Here is a 17,412-nt window from a genome sequence, read left to right as displayed (position 1 = left end):
TTTAGTTCCTTGCGATCAGTCCCCCGAGACACCCTTTGGCTTCAGGTTTTTACAAGTGTGTGTCGAGAAAAAAAGCTTTCACTCTGGATCGCTTCCTTCGCGGCCAGCCAATTCCCTCGCGGGAGGATGGAAACGCGGCCTTGAAGTCCACACTCGCCCCGTGATCAGATCACGTCTCACACACTCGCCCGATCGCCCACTCAACCAACAGTGCTTACAGCTATTTTCCTGCGTGGATGTCTTTGTGCACAACAGACGTTTTACGAGCAAAACAAGCCGCGGCTTCCCGAAGGCTCCGTGCCTTCCCGAGCTCTCTGATCCGGATCCGTTTCCTTTTTATTGTGGTTTTATCTCAGCCTAAATTTGGTTCGGACGTCGGAACAAGCTACGGGGGTTCTCAACTCACCAGGCCGCCAAAATCAGCGGGGGTACCCGTCCTGGGCAGCGAGATTCCCCGCAGTTTCTCCGATCCGAGTCACGGCACCAATCTGTTATAAATGCAATGGCAAAAATAGGGTTAATATAAAAAGCAATTTATTATAAAACAATTTCAATCACAAACAACGAGAGAAAAAACCACAATAAATCAGCGCAGCGCTGGGTGGACAGGGAGACGTCTATACCCAGAGGTACAGATTTACCCAAATCCACGAAGGAGGGTAGACTGTCCGGGGTTTTTATAGGGATTTTGTGTCCTGAGGCCAAAACTCCGAGCAGTTACTGTTCAACAAAGAGTTTAGATGGCTGGTTGAATGAATTTCCTGGAACCATGGAACTGAATCAATAGACGACTGGGCAGAGTCCGTTCGCATGTGAAAGGTTCTGAGTGCTTCCCGATTGTATCTTCGGTTGGACTCTCAGGGTGAAGTGTCCAGGTCCGGTGCGGAGTTGATGGATATCTCGGCTGGGCTCCTCTCATTGTTTGGCCTGATTGCATCTTCAGTCGGGGCTTGCAGGGTGGAGTGTCCAGGTGCGGTGTGGAGTCGATGGGCATCTCGGCCTGGCTCCTTTCTTTGTTTAGCTTAATTGTTCGTGTCCTGCTCTTTCTTTCAGGCTGATGAACGTCGCCTAGGGTCGTTACTGCCTGAATGGGTAGTTACTGCTGGGTTTGGGGGAAATTCTTAGGCCACACTATATTTTCTATAATTTTTACATTGTTACAAATACAGTTATATACTTATTTATTCTTTCACTAATTTTTATCCAAGGTTACATTTATCACAGTAGCAACCCAAGAAGCTGCATTTCGCAACCCAAAACTGTTTCAGAGTGAATTTGGCAACACCTGTCTGCAGTGCAAAACCAAAGACAGTCGGGATTAGGCCACTGTTCTTTGGTGCACAGGAGTCCATTTTCTTCCCCCCCCCAATCAGAACAGGGACTTGAGACAGCAGCACCGACACCAGTGGCTTGGAGGCTGCAGCACTGACACTGTCTGAATTCAGCTGGCCAAGGAAAAGGCAGAGAGGAAGAGAGAGGAAGCCTGCTGAGCCACCACTATTTTGCCTTTGTCTCTTGGAACATGTGGTTGTCTGCAGAGCGCAGCATCTTGGGGGGAGGGCTTGTCTGCCATTTTCCCTTTGTCTTTTGAGCCACATGGTCATCTGCGGAGGGCACCATCTTAGGGGAAGGGTTTCTCCACCATTTTAAGTTTCTCTTTGTTCCTGGTGTGAAAAACGAAGTTCACTCCTGTAAATTTTAAAAAGTTTAATAAAGACAATAAGAGACATAAAATAAAGCAAAGAGTTAAAACGGCCGGGTGCCTTGGCGCACTGCCAAGAGCACACCTGGTATCCCAGGGATACCCCTTTTATCCCATCCTTGTTGTGAGGGGTTAATGCATATTCAAGCATGTCCCCTCCCTGGTTCCGCCTTCTTGGATCATGCTCCTGCACAGTCTGTTTCTGCTGGTCATCATAATTTTTTTGCTGGTCATCATTATTCTTGCTGGTCAGCATTCTTTTGGAGTCTGGTTTCCTTTTTTCTGCAGATGGTCAGTTGTTGATAAGGGTCTGGGCCCCTCATCCTTCTTCTGAGGGCAGCTGAGCTTATCTTTCCCCCCTGCCCACGTCCTGGTACCGTTTTTTTTGATAACAGTTTGCTCTCCCTTTCCTGCTGCTGATAACAGCCTGTTTTCCACAGCTTGATCCTCCCATTGTCTTGCCTTGTCCGGATGAAACATATCTTTATTATTCAGAATTCCTATCTAAGCCTATAACTTACTAAGAGAGAAAAGAATATAGTGAAAGCATATAATATATATTTATCAGAATAATTGTGAAAAGCCAATATTTACAACATGAATTCACAACACTGGTTAATCTGCAAGACCTCAGCAACTTTGTAACCAGTGATTATTACTGTGTTTTTTCTTGCCTGTTGCTATTTCATTTTTTTAAAAAAAATAAACTGGTATGTTTTCACTTGTATCCACTTGTATTTGTTTCTCCTTATTGGTGGAAACAGATTGGTTAAAACTAAAGGGGAGGTAACTCATTTTGGAGTATCTGCCCCCTTAAGTTGCCTTAGTTAAAGAATGGCTTACCACAGAATGTAAAGCACAGATATATTTCAGTGACACTGTAACTCATGTCAGTTTTGTAGCTTCCCATAGCTGGAGATTCTGGTTAAATGTTTTTATTATTAAAATTGCTATGTCAGATAAGGATTTGTAATAAATGTGTTTAAGTGATGGAACTCGGTTATGGTAGTTCTTGTCAGAAAACTTGCTCAGTTTCTTCTTTTACTCTTCTGAGTCCCTTCTCCCTCTGTTTCTGTCCATTTTCTTTCATTTCTGCTGTTCTGCATTTGCCCTGTCTCCTGGTCTTATAGGGTGCTTGTTTATTCAATGTTGAGAAGAGATTGAGGAAGATACCTTTGATATTTCCTGCTTTTATCATGATGAGGTCTAAGTCTTAAGGCTGAGTCTTAAGTTCTGAGTCTTGAGTCTCATAAAATGATAATTAAATCCTCTGTTCTTTTTCAAAGAAAATTCAGAGGCAGTAAGATCATCTACTTACAGGACTCTAAAATGGAAGGACTGATAGCCTTTACTAGACTTTTCATAGTTTTTAATCGGCAAAATGCATAAATCAACCGGGGTCGACTCTGGGTGAACTCTGAATCAGACTCTGTCGCACTGATTCCTCCAAGTTCACAAATTGTCTTTTGGAGAGCTGAATTTTACAGAGTTTTTTCAGCTTGAGGCTATGCAGTTACTACTGATGAGTTTTCTGAGAAGGAGATGCAGTTGGAGTGGTTTTTTCAGGAAGCAGGCTTTGAGATGTAGAATTGTGCTGAGTTTTTTTTCTCAGAAGGAGAGGGAGTCTGAGTAATTTTTTTCGGGAAACCGGGAAACTGACATTGAGATGCATGGTCTTAGAGAATCAGATCAGGTCGGTATCAGGTGTTAATTACCGGGTCGTTAGAGCGCTTATCTTGCTTGGGTGGACCCACCTCTTCTTGGTGTTATCTTAATTGCTGGGTCATTTTCTTGCAAATTCTTGGTTTTCCAGCAGCTGCTTTGTTGAAAGACCCCCGAGCTGTTCACCAGTCTTCACAGAAGTAATTGTGAATGCCGTTTATTTCTATCTTTAGCACACCTTTTATAGGGTTCTACAGGGTCTGCGGGCAGAGCAAGCTACTATTGGCTAGTACACACAAGTTTACATTCTTATCCTTGTACACAGGAACATTGTTTTACTTTCTACAGGCAAGTTTCTAGGATGTTAGCCTTTAATATTGCGACTTATCCCAGAGGCTGGTTTGTGCAGACAGACCTTTACCAATATATAAAATACAGCAACAATTCCCCCTTTCTCTTTTTGCACAAACCAGGCTTTGGATAAGATAACACACAAGTTAGACTGTCAGCTCAGCATTAGAAGTAAAGTCCGTCCCCCTTCTAGCACAAGAGACCTCAACCATCCGGTGATGCCCCAGCTGGCGAACCAACTTCCAATGGGGTCACTATCTTCTTTCAGGGCATGTAACCCATCCTGTAGCTGTTGTAGTTGCTTATGGATGGAAGCTGAATGATCAGTAAGATCCAAGCAGCACATGCCTTCAAACTCTTCACCACCATGTCCTTGTGCTAAGAGCAAAAAGTCAATTGCAGCTCGATTTCATAATACTGCATGACACACTACTCACATCGGCTGAAAGCTCACCTAACATCGTGGATGTTAAGTTCAATCCTTCCTTAGTCTAGCAAGTGAGCCTTTTTAGAGTTGCTAGGCCTTAATTCATTCAGGCTTCGCTTTGACTATTTGATGTTCTTCATTTTGCTAGTTACATTCAACAATTGATGTAAACTTGGGTGGAACAAAGTGAGTTTCCCAAGATAACAGGGTCCTCTGTGGATTAGCAGGAATCTAATTCCATGCTCTGTCTCCACAGATGAGGAAGATGGAACTAGGTAATCGCTTTGGTAATTGTCCTATGAGATTGCACCACAAATAAAGGCTTTACTTTCAATGGTAGTAACAAGATCAGCTATAGGGCTGACTGCAGCTCAGTGCTACATTACTTTGTTAGAATGACTTTTTGTCGGGGGTTCAAACATTATCCATCCACCTGAGGTATCGGTGGAACTTAACAAATCTAATTCTTCTGAGGGTTGTAATATTGAGAACTTTGGTAATTTTTGCTTGCCAACAGGCTTCAAGTTGTCTTAATGTGAAGCCAACAGTGTGATTGCACTCTTGCAACATTGCCAATTGATTCAGTCGAGTCTCATTACTAATTAAACCTTTAAATGCTGGAGGATCCCATTCAGGGACTCCCATGAGACAGGTGCAAAAAGGATCTCCAGGTGTGGCTAGGCTCAAACACATTGACCTTTGGCCAGTTCAATGTGCCAGAGTGACCCATATGTTCTGTCACTTTTGGATATTAGTTAGCAGACAGTTGGTCAGGACTATACACAACACAATTACCATAAGCAGTTGGTTCCATGTAAATGACATCATATTTGCAAACTCACAACTAAAACTTTAACGTTAAATGAACTTTCAAAGATGCTTACACTAGCTCTTGAAGGGGGAATAATTATACTTTATACTAACATAACAATTACTACACAGGCTAAACTCTTTATCTTAAACTATTATCTAACTACTTTTAACACACGTGCTCTGGTATATATGTAGTCTAAGCGTGAAAGCAATTTGCTGAAAGGGTAAACACACAACTACAATTTGCTTTATATATAGTTAGATGGAGTCTCTACACTTCTTAGATCTTCTACAGAATTCCTCTAACATGATTCAGTCCTGGAACGTTCACTGCTCCCATGATGTCAGCTGGCAGTTGATCGATGACTGAGGGCTTTGATGTTCAAGTTGTTCTTCAGATCCTTCTAAATCTTAAAACAAAGGATACCTGAAAAATTGGTAGAGACACAACATCATAATAACAACATAAAATTTCTGTTGGCAACTGTCTGTATAGTGTTCAGACACAACTGTGTCCTGACAGGTCCACTTCTGATCCATGTCTGGAGTACCAAGGCTGTGTGATGACATCTCTGTTCACTGGATTGCATGTGTTCAGAGGCACACAGTCTGGTCAGATGGACAGGTGACCTTTTTGAACCAGCCAACAAAACACAGACGCTTCTCTCCTTGAAGTTAATGAATTACACTAATCAAATCCTTTTAGGGCATCCATTTCCCCCGTTTTCTTAAAAAAAAATAAAATGAGATGTACTTCTGTTATAAACATCAACATCAACACAAAACCGTATACACAATTAATAAGAACCTCTACCAGTTAAAAATCAATTAAATCACAAACATTATTAATAACATATGTAATATAAAACTACTATTAATTACTAAAACACTGCACTAGCATCCCATAGTTAGCAAACAAACAGAAACAAAAAAAGATCAGTGAAGGATTGGGTAATCATCTCCGGAAATGATTCTCCAAACCCACTTCAAAATTGATCCAGCTGTCACATTAATAGGGTCACATTGTTGAGTCAAAAAGTGACTCAAATACTGATTTGGTACAGAAAATATCTGGATCCGCTGGCAAACATTCCATCCAGGTAAAGTCAAGGCTTGGCCAGGGCCTAGGCTTTAAACTGGAAAGATGCCTCTTAACTCATTTCTAAAACAAGGTTCTCAATAGTAGCAGCTATGAGATGCTTACAGCACAGCAAACTGTTAAAAGGCATTTGTACAAATCAAATGATCAGAAGCCTTAGGTACCAGACCAATTAAACCATGCAGCAGTTGGTTTAATCTGAAGCCTCCCCCATGGCAGCTGATCTTCAACAATGATACATCTTCTTAAAATTCTGGAAACACTGAAAAATAAGAAAGCTATAACAAACAAAAACTGCAGAGATTGCAACAACCAATAGAACTCCCGGTGAAGTCAAGGGTGTCACAGACTGCATTCACTTGTATCCACAAACAGGTGTTCACCAGTGTTCCATCACTGCTGTTTCAGTTGTGGCTGTCTTCATATCTCTAGGAAAATAACTATACTTTGCAGTTTAGACAAATGTCTCCAATAAATCATAAAACAATTTAAATTAAACAATATTTAAACCTAACAATAATTATTTATGACAAAAGGAAATAGCAAACTTAACCTTAAAAGAATATCTAAGTTAGAAAACTTAACTTAAAAACATTCAAGCCTAAACATTATAAAACTTGACTAACCTTTATTCTATTAACACTTAATCTATACTAAATAAAAACATAACTTAATCTTATTCTGTTACTACAAAAAGGCAGCTAAAAGTTTGATATATACCTTTCAAACACAATATAATAATAACATGGATTCACTATAAAGATTATAAAAATGCAACAAATACATCACAATTCTATGCCATCTAACTTTAAGAATAACCCACAATAACTGCAAATGTTACTAAAAATACTTATTCATAACAGGAATTTGCCTAGTATATGTTTAAATTGGTTAGGATTTTAAAGTGTAGTTTTTCTGGAGAAAAACCACAACAACATGGGATTTGGCGAGCTGCCATCCAGCTTTTGTAGCACTTTTCAGAAGCATCAAGTCCAATTTTTAAACTAAATCCAAAATCCAAATTGGTATATATGCAGTTATATGTGTTTTATATAATAAAACGACTCACATTAAAATTACCTTATTAAAATTGTGGAAAAAACAAGCAAATGGATAATATATACTTTAACTTAACTTTGTCTTGTACAGTAAAGTTCTCTTAACTAACTATTTTTTAAACCATAAATCTCTTCTGTAGATAACATTAATTGGAAGGATTTCCTAGAAGCTGTAAATCACACCATATTTTAACCTTGGGTTCTAAAACCAATTATTGCAAGGCAACTTCTGTTAAACAGTTTTTCTCTCTTTTTTTCTTTTTTTTTCTTTTTTTTTTTTTTTAAGTTTCAAAGAACCACAATAATTTCTCCAGTTAAACTCTAAAAACTGCAATTGCATAAACTCATAATTACTTGAAACACAAACTTAACTCTATAATGGTATATAAAAACATTTTGAAAACCCAATAAATCATGACTTTTTAACAAACTAAGCACAATCCCGACGCTTCTTCTTAGAGTGGGAGCGGGGCGGGGGGGGTTTGACTGCCCGCCCTGCTGCTGCTCTCTGCTGCTCTTATCTTTCTTCACATTCTCCATATACTCTCGCAGAGAGGAAAAACGGAAAGAAAGAAAAAGAAAAACCTCACAAAGTTAACTCTAACAAATGCAGGTTTTTTTTCTCTCAATCTCTCTTGTTGTTCGCCAATAGAGGAAAAGGGGCACGATTTTACAGAAGCAGGCGATGTTACACGAAAAGTCTCTCACGGCCAGGTGCTAACAGCGGCGATCATTGCAGCTTATCAGCGTGGCCTTGGAACTTTTCTTGCGCTGCTTCTACCCCCAGGGTGCCTTTGTTGTCTGCACCCACCTCGCTCCCCCATGTCCCCTGGTTGGGTGGAAACCAATCTAAATTTGGCTTCTTTTCTTCCAGGGTGGTAAAGATGGAACTTAAATAAGATTGTAATGCTAAAAGTGACTCCAAAAATGAATCAAATATTTCTGGATGTATCACATCCTGCCATAACTGAACAGATTCTGTTCGTTGTTTCAGCGTTCGCTGTGGAACTTTTTTTTCTCATTATTTTCTTCTCTTTGACTCTCCCTCCCTCTCTCCATGGGCAGCATAGATAGGAGATAGCTTGCCCAGCAGTGGGAGGTAAAGGCATCTGCTGGTGTGACGCAGGTAGAATTACGGGTCTCACAGCCTCAGCATATCTCGCTTTTCTGTTTTTTAAGGTATTAATTAAAATTTGCCAAGTTCGACCGAGAGACACAGTGTCCTTGCTCTTTTCCGTAATTGCCGTTTCTCATATCAGAGCCGATATATCAGTCCGTTCTTGCACCGCAAAAAGCAGTGTGGGCACTGCAAATGCCCATGACAATTAGCCCATATAATGAGCATATCCAGGTCCTTTTCCCGGGCTGCTTCGCCTCGTTTAACGAGGATGCAGAGAAGCAGTTTATCTGCCGCAGCAAATTCCACATCCATGCTGACAGCAACCCGCAAGGGGGAAGGTTGCGACCCTTCTACCACGCCCTTGCCTGCCTGGGCCCCCCCCAGCAGCCTGACTTTCCACGTCCTACCGCTCCGCGTCTCACCGCGCTCAGGCTGCCTATCCGGTGCCGATCCAAGCCCGCGACGTCTAACGCCCAGATCCACTCCGCTGACTCCAAAGCCCCTCTGCCTACATGGGTGTCCTTGGTCGGAGCGCCAGATGTTGAAAGACCCCCGAGCTGTTCACCAGTCTTCACAGAAGTAATTGTGAATGCCGTTTATTTCTATCTTTAGCACACCTTTTATAGGGTTCTACAGGGTCTGCGGGCAGAGCAAGCTACTATTGGCTAGTACACACAAGTTTACATTCTTATCCTTGTACACAGGAACATTGTTTTACTTTCTACAGGCAAGTTTCTAGGATGTTAGCCTTTAATATTGCGACTTATCCCAGAGGCTGGTTTGTGCAGACAGACCTTTACCAATATATAAAATACAGCAACACTGCTTTTGCAATCTCAAGTTGCTTGTGGGTTTTTTTTTTACATAAAACATGCTTTTATACTTGATTTTATATGTGTACAATAAAACATTAATTATACCAACATATATTTCAATCTTGGTTAGACGTCAGGTGCCTACCACATTGCTCTATCACTCTCCTTCCCAGCTGGACAGGGGAGAGATAATAAGATGGAGAATGACTTATGGGTTGAGATAAGGCAGTTTACTAAAGCAAAAGCAAAAGGTTGTACGCACACAAGCAAAGAGAAAAAAAAAGGTTTGTTCTTTACTTTCCATCAGCAAGCGATGTTTAGCCACTTCCCAGGAAGCAGGGCTTCAGCATGTGTAGTGGTTGTTCCGTAAGGAAAACATTGTTAATAACAAATACCCCCACTTCCTCCTCCTTCTCTTAGCTTTTGTATCTGAGCAGATATCATATGGCATGGAATATCCCTTTGGGTAGTCTGGATCAGCTGTCCTGTTTGTGTCTCCTCCCAAGATCTTTCTCTCCCCAAGCCTAATGATGGGGGCAAATGTTGGAGAGACAGTGCTGATGCTGATCCAGCACCACTCAGCGGTAGCCAAAACACTGGTGTGTTCTCAACACCTTTCCAGCTCCCAATGCAAAGCGCAGTACTGGGAAAGCTGCTGTGGGGAAACGAACTCCAGCTCAGCCAGACCCAATACATGGGCACACAAAACATTTCTCTAAAACAGCAACTATGGTGGAGTTTATTGTCTTTGGGAAAGCAAAACACTTCTCCAATTCATCAGTTTCTTTAAATACAAGAAACACTTAAAGTGAAAACAAATTTTATTCTACCAAAATAAATACTTCTGTTTATGAAAACGTACTGTATTGTAGCTTTGCTTAATTCTGGATACTTATGAAAATACAAATGAATCTCAGTTTCAATTTATCTGTGACTGGAGTTATCTTTTGAAATGCATGAACTCTTTGACAGGGTGATTTCCCACATCAGAATTATGTTTCTGCTCATAATGTCAATTGAATTGCACTTTCCTGTGATTCCTCCTTCCCAGACAGCATGGTTTGCACTGTGAAACTTTTTTCTGTCTGCAAAACAGAGAAGCTATGTATCATCCCATCGCTGAAGGACATAAAGTATTGACGGTTCCCCAGATAACTGGACACACACCAGCTGCTTTGTGAGGCAAAGAAGCTTTTATTTCAGGGGTTCTCAACCCCTTTTATAAGGTGTTTTGGTCTAGGTTACATGATTGGACAATAAGCTAACACCCCCTTTGGTCCCATTGGTGGGACTAGAGAAAACTCACCAAGAACATCTGTTCAGTATTGTTGTCATGGGGTGACTTTACCTTTAAGATAGCTTCGGGAGCTGGGAGGAAGTTGAAGCTGCAAAAGGCTGATGGGAGTCTTTTCTTGTGACCAATTATTGGTCATTTCTAAGAATTGACAGCAGTTTTGACCATTGAAAAGTGAGATCAACTTGTGAACACCACCTTAAGATGTAAAGCCAGGGCTCTCTTGTTCTCTTTGGTTTCCGGCTTCTGAAGAGGTAACAAGCTCTGTCTCAGCCTCCCCCCCACCCCCCCCCCAGGCCAGACAAGGCCGCGGGGGGGGGGGGGGGGGGCGAAGAAACGGAGCCGGCCAGCCTGACTTGGTTTGTAGTTTCTGCTGCTGAACTGAAACCTGACACCATGAACATCTGCAGCTTTCCAAGACTTTAACTCTTTTACTACCTGTATGAGAGGTACAGATTACTCCTTTTTTCCGAGAGAGAGAGAGAGAGAATCAACATGAAAAAGACATCATAAAACCATCAAAGACCATGAAGAAAAGAGTTAAGTTTTAGATGGGGAAGAGAGAATAAGGAGATGCTTTATAAGCTGAAATATTTTTCTGTTAAAGCTATGGAGATGGACAATAGTGTTCTGAAAAAAACTCCTTTAATTCATGACAGAGTATATTGGGAGGAATGGAGTGTTCAAAGTGTGGATTTTGAGCAAAAGGTGGAGTAGTTGTGATACAGTGAGGTGCTGGAACAGAGTGGGGAGAAGTAATAGTTGAAGATTTGGGGCTATTGTAGAGGCAAACAGAGAACTTCTGTTTCCAGAGAAGCTCACAGAGACAGATTAAGAGAACTTTTGCCTTTGAATAACTTAAAAATTACATCCTTAGACTTATTGACCCATACGCACCTCAGAGTGATGTGAAATGGGAGGAGTGAACTGATGACAGGATTTCTGGGCAGCTGGCATCAGAGAAATAGAAAGCTATAACCGAAATAGTTTTCTTGTGAGAAACTCCATAGATCAGCAGAAGAAGACTTCTGTTTCTCTACAAAGACTGATGAGAAGACTCTAGCAAGAATTGGGACTGTTTTAAACACCAAAGTTTTTTTGTCTCTGTTGTCATGTGAACAAGGGAATGATTGGGTAGTGGGGGATAAAGGGGTTTTCTGGAGGTTTATTCTGGTGTTCTTGTAGTTTTGTTAATAAACTTTCTTTATTCCTTTTAAGTTTTAAGCCTGTTTTGCTCTTGTTCTAATCCATATCTTACAGCAAGAAATAAGTAAGTTTTCTAGTAATTTTTTTAGTTACTGCTTTAAAAACCACTACATTTATTTGGTGCATTGGCCGGGAAACGAAATTGGAAAATCTAAACCACTACAATTGTTTTGAGAAATATAATCTATTTACTATAAAACAATCCTTGAGAGAAAACTGTTCCTAGGAACTTTTTTCCCCTGGGAAGCAGATGAGTTGCTGACAGGCTGAAACTTTTTCAGGCTCAGAAATCATGTGTACAATCCCCTGTATTATCTGTACAGCATTTTCATTTCCAATCTGTGGGATACCACTGGTCATAGATCTCACATGGTAATCATGCAAAATATTAGCTTGCATTCCCACATCTTTTTGGGGTTCAAACAAATTCACAATATGTGAGAGGGCTGACAGTACTTTGGTCTATTATGACAGTTTATCTTCTCTTAATTCCATCTGTGTATGTAATATAATGAAGTGTAGCCTCCCTTTTTTCTGTTTTCCTATTGCCACACCTTAAAAAACAAACCTGCAACTACTTTGGGAAAGGAAGAAAATTGATTTAACAAGTGATTAAGTTAAGAACAACATGAGGGAAATAAGACTAAGACAGCCTGCTCCAAATGTAATTGAGAGCAACTGTACTACTACCATGAAAGTTGGCCCTTTTCCTGTTGTAAAACCCATGAAGCAATGTCCTGAAAACATCGTGATGCATCTTTATTGTGTCTTCAGGGTGACTTCTTTCCTTAATGAGTTAATTTTCCATGTGCAAAACTCAATTCATCCTCCAACAGCTCCATACTACAATAATAAAAGAGAAGATTTTTATGAGCACATTTGTTTTGCAGGTGCTTTAACTAGAGCTCAGGGTTAATTGCATGTGGTATGTTGACCTTGGCTGGCTGTTAGATGCACACCAAGCTGCTCTATTACTCCATCTCCTCAACTGGACAAGGAGAAAAAGTATGATGAAAAGTTTACTGTAACACTGATGTTGGAGACAGGAGAAGCGACAAGCACACACTGGGTTCATGCAGTAACAGTCCAAGTTTATTGTGGTGCAGCTCCTTTTATAGAGCTTTCAAATTTCCCTCGCTTACAGACATGATTGGTCAAAGGTCTCAAGTCCGCCCAGCTCACTGGCCAATGATATGGGTGCATCTGTGCTTCAAAGGGATTGGCTGAGGTCCTCTGTTTGGAATTGAATCTGACCTATCATTATCATGCCCGGGGACTTGTTTCTCTTAATGAGCTAGGCTGGTTGAGCTGGTATCTTTTAAGCCAAATTATCTGTGCAGCTTATAGACCAACTATAGCTGTCACAGTTCATGCGTCGAGCTAAGTACAGGGAGATCACCCAGCAATTACTGCTATTGGCAAAACAGGCCTGACTTTGGGAAATTATTTAAAATTATTGCCAATAATATCAGTATAGGATAATTAGAAATAAATCCAAATCTAAAATACAGATTCCCTAGACCTCTCCCTTCTTCCTAGGTAAATTTCACTCCCCACTTGTCTACCTCCTCCCCCTGAGTGGTGCACGAGGATGGGGAGTGAGGGTTAGGGTCAATTCATAACCCTTTGTCCCTCCTCATGCTCTTCCCCTGCTCCAGCATGGGGTCCCTTCCATAAGATACAGTCCTTCGTGAACTGTTCCATCATGGGTCATTTCCACAGGGTACAGCCCTTCAAGAATGGGCTGCTCCAGCATAGATACTCTTCAGGGTCACAGGTCCTGCCAGAAGACCTGCTCCTGCATAGGCTCTCCACAGGGTCACATTTTCCTTCAGGAAACATCCACCTGCTCCAGAGTGGGGTCTTTCATGGGCTGCAGGAGGAACAACCTGCTTCATCATGGTGTTACCAAAAATTGGTAAAAATAAAACTCCTTAACACCAATATAGCATTAAGAAGCAGGCATACTTTATTTAGCTGAATGCAGGAGGGGATATCTCCTCCAAAATACTGTGAATGCTGAGTACAGAAAAAGCTTCTGTTTATATACCATATTTTGCATGAATATTCATTGATTTTCCCAGAATAAACATACATATGATAATAATTTCCCCAAAATCATTAACATTTGTTCCCTCCCATTGGCGCATGCATTCTGTCACAGGGGTCTCTTTGGTGGTCCCTGGTGGTCAGCAACCACATTCATACTTGACCATCTGGTGAACTGGTGAAAAGTTGGCATAACTGGGCTGGTTACTCTCCAGTTCTTTTTGGTCAATGTTTAACATGATCCTAAAGAATAAGCATTGTGCAGTTCCATAAGCCAGCGGTTTTTGAAGAACAAGCATTGTATTAACCCACCAGGTGCAAGCAATTCTTCATCTGGCAACAATGGTCTTCACCATGTGCTGCAGAGGAATCTCTGCTCTGGCACCTGGAATACCTCCTCTCCCTCCTTCTCTGGCCTTAGTGTCTGCAGAGTTGTTTTTCTCACATTTTTCTTGCTTGTCTCTCCCAGCTGCTGTTGTGCAGCAGTTTTTGCTCTTTCTTAAATATGTTATCACAGTGTTGCAATCAGTATGACTGATCTGCTCAGCTTTGGCCAGACGTGAGTCTGTCTTGGAGCTGTCTGGAATTGGCTCTGTCCAACATGGGGGAAGTTTCTGGCATCTCTACACATAAGCCACCCATGCTGCCCCTCCTGCTACCAAAACTTGTCATGTAAACCAAACATAGTGTAATAGATCAACAACCACTTCTGGCTTTCAAACTTCATAGCTGACTTCTCATCAATCAAAGCCATGGAAGGAGCAACTTCCTTAATATATTTTTTTTTTTGGTCTTTTTCAACAGTTACATTGCAAACCAGGAGAAATTAGAAAGTATCAATGACAATGAAGCTGGATTTTATGTTGGACTTAAAAATCTGTGAGTACATGGAATAATTATATTTCTTTATTTCTCAGTCAGAAACATTTACATACCTCATGAAAGAGTAGGGCTAACATTTTGCATTACAGAAGACATCTGTAGAGCTTGCATTTCAGCTTAGTTATTTCATCCACATTCTTATTTTAAAAATTATGTTTTTTTTTTTCATTGCATTTTAAATTAACTATTCTAAGTTCTATATATTTTCACAGGACTGTGGTGGATTCAGGCTTAAGGTTTGTGTCCCATCAGGCATTTGTGAAAAACATCAATCTACAATATATGTGAGTAAGGATAGCTTGCCTTCTAAGTTAAAACTGTCCAAACGTTGTTAACTCCTTTCTCTCTTTTCCTGTCTCCTTAATACAAAATGTTTTAACTTATGGCCTCCTGTCATTATGGGCATGAAATAGGACATGTATGGTAAGGAATTGGTGGATCATAACATAATGTGGAATGGCAAAAAGACCCATTCAGCTTATTATCCTGCCTCTAACAGTGGTCACTGGCTGTGTCTGTTTCAGTAACTAGTGGAGCACAAAGGAGTGCATCTCTCTACTGAGTAATTTGGTGGTGAGAGTATGATGTCCACACTAAATGCATCATGCTCAGTGATATAGGTTTGACTTTGGATTAGCTTTAGTCTGATTTAGTGAGCTGAACATGTTTTAGCAGCTAGAAGTGCATTTGGTCCATGCATGGAGTACATCTAATATATTTTGACAAGTTCACACTCATTCCTGCTACTCATATAGAAAATTATGGTTCCAGTCCTAGAAAACACTGAGATGATGTGTAGGGCTTACTGCTTTAGACAAGTATTTGAGTGTGTTTAAGTCCATCCATCTTTATTAAACACATTTATCATTTAATTAAGTTCTTGCTTTTAATAAAGTTCTAATGAGATCAAGAAGATGTAAGGCCAAGCCTCAGTCTTGTAAGATGCCTAAATGCTTTCTTGTAATATGGAAGAATTGTTAAATTTGGCTTAGGACTTATTACTTTGTAAATAAAATGGACTGACTTTCTGTATCTGTGTTTTCCAAGGAGTAGCAATTAGTTTATGCAAAGAAGTGGGCATGAATATGTGAATTTGCCTACACAGTAATTGCTGTCCTTAATGTGGAACAAACACTGGAAGAGTATGAACCATATCTTGCTGGCCTATGAAGGTTTTACTTCATGTACACCTTAATAAAGTAAATTGCTTTGGTGAATTGCAGTTGGTGAGTAAGGGAAGTGTCTTCCAGAATGTTTGTGTGTCTACTTGTGTGTCAATTTCCCAGTGAATTATGATTGTATAAGATGAAATTCCATAAAGTGAAGTGCATATGCACTGTGAAAATGTACAATGAGAAATTATTGTCTAAGTGGCACAGTTGCAGAGAAATGTTTAGTGGCTATATTGAAACAGAATCTCAGCATGATGCAGCACAACAAAGCAAATTCTGTCTATGATCAGAAGTAATTTTGTGTTAGACTTCTGCATCTTTACTATTACTATTTACTATTACTTTAGCTGCTGGTAAGGCGTCATTGAAATACTGTATACAGATTAGGAGACCAAATCTACTCATCTAGAAAGATATTTAAGAAGAACAACAGAGCTATAAGGAGTTTGTAAAGAAAATAATTTCAGAATAGGATGAGAAGTCTGAGTTTGTTCAATTTAGTAAAGAAGAGTGAAAAAGAATATACATCTTCACATTTTTAAAAGGAAGGTGATTATGAAGAGGAGAAGAACCAGTTTTCTCCATGATGATGAGGATAGGAAACAATGATTTTTAATTTGTAACAAGGAAGACAGACATTTGGAAAACCTTCCCAGCTGTATGGGCAAGTAGACAGTGCAAAAAATAACAGAGTTGCCTGGATCCTCTTCATAGTCTTTTTTTGCCTCTTTCTTTAAGAAAATGAGGCTCATGCAGTCAGAAAGTGTCTTTGTCCCCAGTGGTTGATTATAACCAAAATTGATATAGGTGAATAGGTTTTGTGAAAATTTGCCATTAGGCAGAACATAGAGATCATATTTGGCATCCTGCTTAAGGGAAAAATATCATTGTGCTTATATGTCCTGTTGGGAACTAGACAATCCGTGTAGACAAGATGTCTTTAAAATATTTAAGTTATAGGTAAAGCTTCAACTGGAGCACACAATAAAACATGGAATACATATCTGTTGGTATGCAGAGTTTATTAGAACTCTAGTTCATGAAACTGCTTGTTAGAAACAAATTAAGCTGACATCTGTTATGTTGCTGTACATGCAGCTCTGATTCAGAAGAAGGTTATGGAGTAGGAGCTTGTTCAGTCTGACACTGTGGTTTCTTTGTTGGAGAATTAGTAATCTTAGCAGACACAGGATAACCCAAATAAGGCTGAAAATAGTAAATGGTGCCACTTTCAATAATGTGGCAGGTTTTAGCATCGGCTAAAATCACCAGAGTACTTACTCATTTCTTCCTGTGAGATATGGATTAGGAGAAGGGCAAAACAGGCTTAAAACTTAAAAGAAATAAAGAAGCTTTATTAACAGGACTACAAGAATAAGAAACCAGAATAAAACCTCCAGAAACCTTTTCTTCCCCCACCCAACCTTTCTTTTCCCAACTGACAATGTAGAGACAAAACCTGGGATGTTAAATCAGTACCAACTATACAAGTCTTTCATCAGTTCTTGTAGGGAGAGGAGTTTTCTCTTGTTATGCCATGGAGAGTTCTCCACGAGAAACAGTTTTCTTGTAGTTTTTAATTTCTACAACTGGCAGCCACCTGGGAAAAAACTCTGCCATCTCCTCCCATTTTCACAGCCCTCCTAGAGGTGTGTCCATGCACCATGAACTCAAGGGGTATTATTTTAAAAATGAGTTATTCAAAGGCAAAGGTTCTCTTCATCTGTCTCTGTGATCATCTCTGGGAACAGAGGTTTTCTTC

The 17,412-nt window shown here is 40.2% G+C and overlaps 1 protein-coding gene across 1 annotated transcript in view; it reads left to right on the top strand.

Annotated features, from left to right (window-relative positions):
- Positions 1–17,412, top strand: part of LOC148183404 (BDNF/NT-3 growth factors receptor-like) — a 596,246-nt gene that overhangs the window by 38,208 nt on the left and 540,626 nt on the right. The window contains 2 exon segments of the mRNA XM_088061407.1: positions 14,401–14,475; positions 14,691–14,762. Of these exon segments, the coding sequence (XP_087917533.1) occupies positions 14,401–14,475; positions 14,691–14,762 (147 nt within the window).

The sequence above is a fragment of the Pseudopodoces humilis genome, chromosome 12, assembly GCF_049639895.1.
Source record: "Pseudopodoces humilis isolate 2021_Gansu_Grassland_sample_001 chromosome 12, ASM4963989v1, whole genome shotgun sequence".
Classification (NCBI taxonomy): Eukaryota; Metazoa; Chordata; class Aves; order Passeriformes; family Paridae; genus Pseudopodoces; species Pseudopodoces humilis.
Note: the sequence above shows the minus strand (reverse complement) of the source record. Positions and strands in the feature narration are given on the sequence as shown.